The 6,104-nt window shown below is 37.1% G+C and overlaps 1 protein-coding gene across 2 annotated transcripts; it reads right to left on the bottom strand.

The window, feature by feature from the left end:
• Positions 1-553: 553 nt before the first annotated feature.
• LOC107655559 (ras-related and estrogen-regulated growth inhibitor-like protein) lies at positions 554-4,719 on the bottom strand. Of its 2 annotated transcripts, none has more exons than XM_016443077.1 (5): positions 4,399-4,719; positions 4,221-4,277; positions 3,778-3,851; positions 2,170-2,318; positions 554-1,611 (listed from the first exon to the last, which is right to left on the bottom strand). In XM_016443077.1, exons 1-5 carry the CDS (start codon positions 4,448-4,450, stop codon positions 1,323-1,325), a joined length of 621 nt encoding a protein of 206 aa, XP_016298563.1. In that variant the 5' UTR covers positions 4,451-4,719; the 3' UTR covers positions 554-1,322. The 2 variants fall into 2 exon arrangements, with proteins under 2 accessions (XP_016298563.1, XP_016298564.1); XM_016443078.1 differs by having other exon boundaries at positions 554-1,608.
• Positions 4,720-6,104: the final 1,385 nt, after the last annotated feature.

Below are 6,104 nucleotides of genomic sequence, written 5' to 3'. Positions count from 1 at the left end.
GATGTCCAAAGGGTCAACGAAAGACATGAATAGCTTGTCTTTGCCTTGTCTTTCCCTTGTCTTTCTCCAAAACAATGAGTTTTGACCTTCCATTGCCAGTGTGAGGAATGAACCAGAAGCAACATCAACTGATATTTTATACCATCAATTTACTACTTTTTTAAATAGTTTTAATAGTAAAAGTAAATAGTAGTGTGCAAGCATTCCATTAAAAAATAATTGGCAGTTTGTACAATATATCATGTACTATGCATCTGGTAATTTGTAGAACAAATTAGAACCAACTAAATGATTCGTCGTACATTTTATTGGTGCTTTCCAAAACCTTCGTCAAAATGTTCGTCATTACCTCTTTACTGTAATGTCAACTTGCTACCTGAAGCAATTCTGTTGCGTAACATTAAAGATAATGCCATTCTGGTGAACATTTCAGAAAAACTATTCAATACTGCATACCTATCACTTATTTTCTGGTCAGGCCAGTTGTTTCCCAATTTTGACTTAACAAATACCTTTAGATGTCCATTCCTACAAAAATGAAAAGATGCGTGGTCAAAACAGTCACATTTTAATGGACAGATGTTTTTATTTTACAGGAATATGAAGATATTTCAAAACCCATAAATGTCATGACATGTCGTTGCTCACATCATATATGTAGAAAGTGATTAAATTACATCAAACAGTGAGTGAAGAATTTCTTCTACTGCACAAACAAATTTTAAGTGAACCACAAGAAACATTTGATCTGCGTACATATATTTCACAACCTCAGAGTTGACTTTGACTTGGCAGTTTCGCAAGTCCTCAAGCTGAAATATCACCGAAGGTGTTTTTTTAATCTGACATTTAAACATCCTAAGAAGTGATTAAAGAAACATTTAAGGCATAAAGCAGAGATGTGCAGCTACACACAGATTAGGATATTGTATTTTGCATTGATAAAATTGAACCTATTTTAAATGTTTTCCACCATGACATTAAATGTTGACAATTGACACATTATCTCATTGCCACAATGCAATGTCATTCTCATTTCCATTACGGTAATGAGAAATTATGAGGTAAATATCAAGAAAATATTGTTGCAATGCAAAATGGTTCTAAAACAGGCTTATTTTTCTTGAAGCCAAGAAAGTTTTTGTTTTCTTTTGACTTTAGGGTGAAAAATGTCCATGTTCTTCATGTGTTTCATGAGATTCACCCGGTAATGACTGTGTGGCCAAGACAAGGCATCAACAATAAGCAGTGAGGAACTACAGTATATAAACAAATTTGACCCATCTCAAACGCCAGTCCTGTAGCAATTGTCCAAGTTCATTTTAAACAGATTTCCGTCGTTTTCCGAAGACGTTATTGATGAGTTTGGCCATGGATTTCGAACCGCTAGGACGACGGCGGCGCTCCTTCGCCTTGCCTCCCAGACTGGCATTGCGCACGATCATAGAGAACATGAGCACCACCTCCTGGTAGTGCTCCGCAGCAGACAACTCGTAAAACTGACAGCGGCCCTCGGACGCCAACTTCTGTCCTTCTTCCCTGTCCACTTCCCGCATGTGGCACAAGTCTTGCTTATTGCCCACCAGGAAAATCACAGAGTCTGTGTCCCTGCTGTCACAAGGGTAAAAACATAACTGAAGATGTTTCACTATTTGCTACTTGCTAAAATATAGCTTTATCAGATATCTAAATTCCTCTGAATGCTATTTTTCCTGTTGATCAGATTAAGATAACTGGCAATGTCTGGCAATGCTTCATTTACTATAACCAAAGTAAAAGGAGCAGAAAGAACAGCCTGAAATAATGCATAGAAATAATGAATAAGCAAATAAATGTCAATGTGAATAGAATAAAAACCGATCAATATTCCACTTATTTCTGCTATAAAGTGAATTTACCTCAAATGCATCTACGTAATCATTGAAAATTTCTCAATAGCCAAGGCTAAACTAAAAATAGATGTTTTTCATTGAATCTCTGAGTCACCAGCTCATCCGCCCATTAGCACTGCCCACATACTCAATTCAACAATCCTCCTCAATGTGAACCGAAGCTGGTGAATTATGGACACCCACATAAGAGCAACACTCATATATGGACAGAAATAGACACATCTTCTGCTGCCTGAGGGTGTTGTTGTGAACAGCATGCACTCAGAGTGGCCGCTACCTTTTAGATCCTCCCAGGTGAAGCTCTCGGATCAGGTGCACTATGGCTTTGGCCGTGAGGAAGGAGGAACGATCGCTGATGTCGTAAACGACCACAAAGCCATCGGCCCAGTGGATCTGCTCATTGAGTGTGGACTTCCCCTGGCATGGCTGCACAAAGAAATCACACATCCAAATATGTTTTACAAAACGAATATAGTCAATAATCCATAATAATGCTTCCTCCAGTACAAAAATCTTCCCCCTGTTGTCCTCTCACATCAAAATCCCCAGTATATTTATTTAAAACTGTTTTGGAATGTTTTTGCTTTTAAACTGTACTTGATCTGTGCATATTTCTAACCTGATTCAGAAAAGACAACTTTTTCACAGGAGTTTGCAATATTATAGATAGGAGGCAATGCTTTGAAGTTAAAAAGAGTCTTAATGACGGATTTGTTTCTTACAAACATGCAGCTTTTCACTTCACGAGACATTAATTGATGGACTGGGGTGGTACTGTGTATTATTGCGGTGTTTTTATCAGCTGTTTGGACTCTCATTCTGACGGCACCCATTCACTGCAGTGGATCCACTGGTGAGCAAGTGATGTAATGCTACATTTCTCCAAGTCTGTTCCAAAGAAGAAACAAACTCATCTACATCTTGGATGGCAAGGTGGGTACATTTTCAGCAAATGTTCAATTTTGGGTGAACTATTCCTTTAAATCCTCCAAAAATTGGCCCCATGCTGTTTTTAAAGAAAACCAGGGACAAGACCAAATCATTTTTCCTAGTAATCTACATTTATGCCACAAATACTGTTGATTAAGCTTTGTTATTAAACCAGCAATATGATTAAATGGGATTGTGAGGAAAATCAGGATAATCAACTGGACCCCCAAGAGGCACAGATGGTATCCAATCGCATAATGGGCAACAGATTTGATAAAATAATTGGATTTTATCCAAGAGGAAAACACACTCATCCTCCCAGACTGTATTTACCTCATTTTAACCACATTAATAATATATATACATTAGGCTCAGGAAGGAAAAAAAAAAGTATTTTAAAATACACACTTCATCTCATATTACCTCACTCTTGTGTGATTATATAAGGGTTATTTCCAAATAATAATATAAGTGTTCAGGGCTAATATAGCCTTACAGTCCTGAGCAGGAATGACTGGTGCATTATATACTGCTAGCTGTGTCTGGAGCTTGCGGAAAGATTATATAAGGCAGCGAGACCCACAACTCTGCAATACTCATTAACGCCAGTAAAACAGATGATACTGGCTTTCTTCTGGATACACACTAATAGTTAGTAAGTTAACCCTTTTTGCTTTTGATGACGCCAAGGTCTCTGGAAAATGTCTAAACTAGTCAAGTCTATGAATTGGGCTGCTTACAGTAAAATCCGTATGCATATACAACACACACAAGAAATGAAATTCAGTCTACATGTATAAACAGGCAAAGGTTAAGCAATCTTAAAGAAAGATCACTGGAATATGCACAGTTAGTCATGTTCACTTTAGCACACTAAACCATATGGTGCTTTATGAAGGCACTGCCTTGATTACTACTACAGTAGTATAATTACAGTTGCATATTACCCACATACCTGAGAACATGGGTCATACAGTTCGAGATTAAGCTGTCTTCCATCAATAGACATGCGCTTTCTGTAGATGCACTCTGTAAAGGCAAGAACAGATCACATCAGATACAAAAGATTCCTGCGCATACAGTAAACTGCTGTGATTCACTGGCACGCTGTGTGTAGCCTACTTGGCACTGCACCCATTAGTGCCATTGCCCTTGTAGAGCATTGCTGGGTGGTCTCACAAACATCCAGATATAAAAACAGGCAGTCAAAATTACACAAAATACCACAAAAGCAGATTATTGAACTTTACAGTGACTGATTTTGCAAACATTTGGTGATACCCACCATATAGGCTACCTCATCAGTCCTGCACACTTCTCCAACCCTATAAGTAGACCCTCTCTGAACAACAGTATTCAAAATGCAGCAATATGAAAACAATATCACAAATAGCCTACCTGATGACGATGCATATTCTCCAATAAATCGCCTGGTTAGAAATCGAACAATAAGTGCTGTGAACGTAGAGAAGAAAACAAAATATGAAGCATATTCTTTTTGTAATTTGCACTGCATTGTGCAAATTGTGTATAATACACACACACACTTAGATATAATGTATAAAAATAGACATACCTGATTTCCCGACACCCTCGGATCCCATAACTGCAACTTTTATGTCATTCATTATGATTCGTAGAAACGCTTCAATTTCGCGAAGGAATGAAACTCAAACGCGTCGACTGTGTTTAACGCACGCTCCACATTTCAGTCACTGTGCGGGACGCTTTTAAAAACAGTGGCGACTGAACGCAAGAATGGACTGATGCATCCTCTGGTCGTTCAGAGGCGTGTTGATCAGGTGTTAGTCAGACGGACTCTGCCTCTCCAACGCTGCTCTCAGCTCGAGCATTCACAGGATTCTGACGTCGCGGTGACGCAAGCCGCAGCTGGAGCCAAAACAACGCAGGATCTGAGTGTATGTGGAGCTGAAAGAGGCTGCGCTTTGTTGCCATGCATGTTCAGTTTGCTGTACCATTTGATTAATGGTTGTAGCTACTCACCAACATTTTGTTCTTATCTGAAATATGCGACAACCATTATGCTATAGCCTACTAGTATGAAAAAAAAACAAACACTCCATAAACATTAAGAAGGCTATCTACAACAACAACAACAACAACAACAACAACAAAAATCACCTTTAAATAATAATGAACAACTCAAAAAACAATAAGAGTTTTATAAAATCATATATAAGCCTATATATCTGTGTGGAGCACTGGCTGTTGTCAGACTCCTTGTGCAAATAAAAAAAAAAATCACACTGGATTATTACAATTAATGGCAAAATTAATGTTTGGACATGTAAACTGATACGTCCTACTGACACACTACATCAAAAGATAGAAATAACTGACTTAAAACCATTTTTTACCTGGTGTAAATACTAGTGTTCTAATAATTTTGGTCACCACTGTATATAGTCAACAATATATACATTTAGAATAATGGATTTAATAAAATAAATATTTAAATTCAAAAGATGACGCCTTATTTATGAGTCAGATGAATCATTGATATTATAATAAATATATATAATATATAGCAAACAATAAGAGTTTTATATATTTTGAATAATGGATATATACAAATAAATATTTAAATTCAAAAGATGAGGCTTTATGAATCAGATGAATCATTGATATTATAGTACATATAGCTTATAAAATATATCAAGTAATAAGTTTATACATTTTGAATAATGGATTTAATAAAACAAAAAAGGTCACACTTTAGTTTGGGGACCACAACTGATTATTAACTATAACATTCCCCTTAATAAACTCCTAATTTGATGTTTAGTAATAGTTAGTCAGGTGGTTGTTAAGTCTAGGTATGGGGTGGGATTAAGGGATCTAAAATATGATCATGCACAATAAGCCATTAATATGTGAAAAAAAAAAGAGGTCAAAGTGTGAATGCAAGAATAGTTACATCTAGATACAATGTCAAACTAGCTTTGGCTGAAGCAAAAAGCTTCACTAATTGTGAGGGCTGTGCAGTCTGTGGGTGTTGTTTGGACCTTCACTGATTGAGTGTATATGTGGATCTGTTACATAAGATGGTCCCCTACATAATGACTCACACATTATAAACAACATTTAGCAGCCGAATGTGGTTTAAAGCATATCTGCCACATTATCGCATACAGAAGTTTGCTTATCAACAAGCCAATCTGATAGGTTGAGAAACAAATGCATATTAATTTCATCTGAGTTCCAGTGTTGGCACAGCTGCTGTTTGTTGTATGTCTGAAGGAGCGGCTCTGCAATGCCAAG

This window comes from Sinocyclocheilus anshuiensis, unplaced genomic scaffold, assembly GCF_001515605.1.
Source record: "Sinocyclocheilus anshuiensis isolate Anshui unplaced genomic scaffold, SAMN03320099.WGS_v1.1 scaffold916, whole genome shotgun sequence".
NCBI classification, from domain to species: domain Eukaryota; kingdom Metazoa; phylum Chordata; class Actinopteri; order Cypriniformes; family Cyprinidae; genus Sinocyclocheilus; species Sinocyclocheilus anshuiensis.
This window is presented reverse-complemented; position numbering and strand designations above follow the sequence as displayed.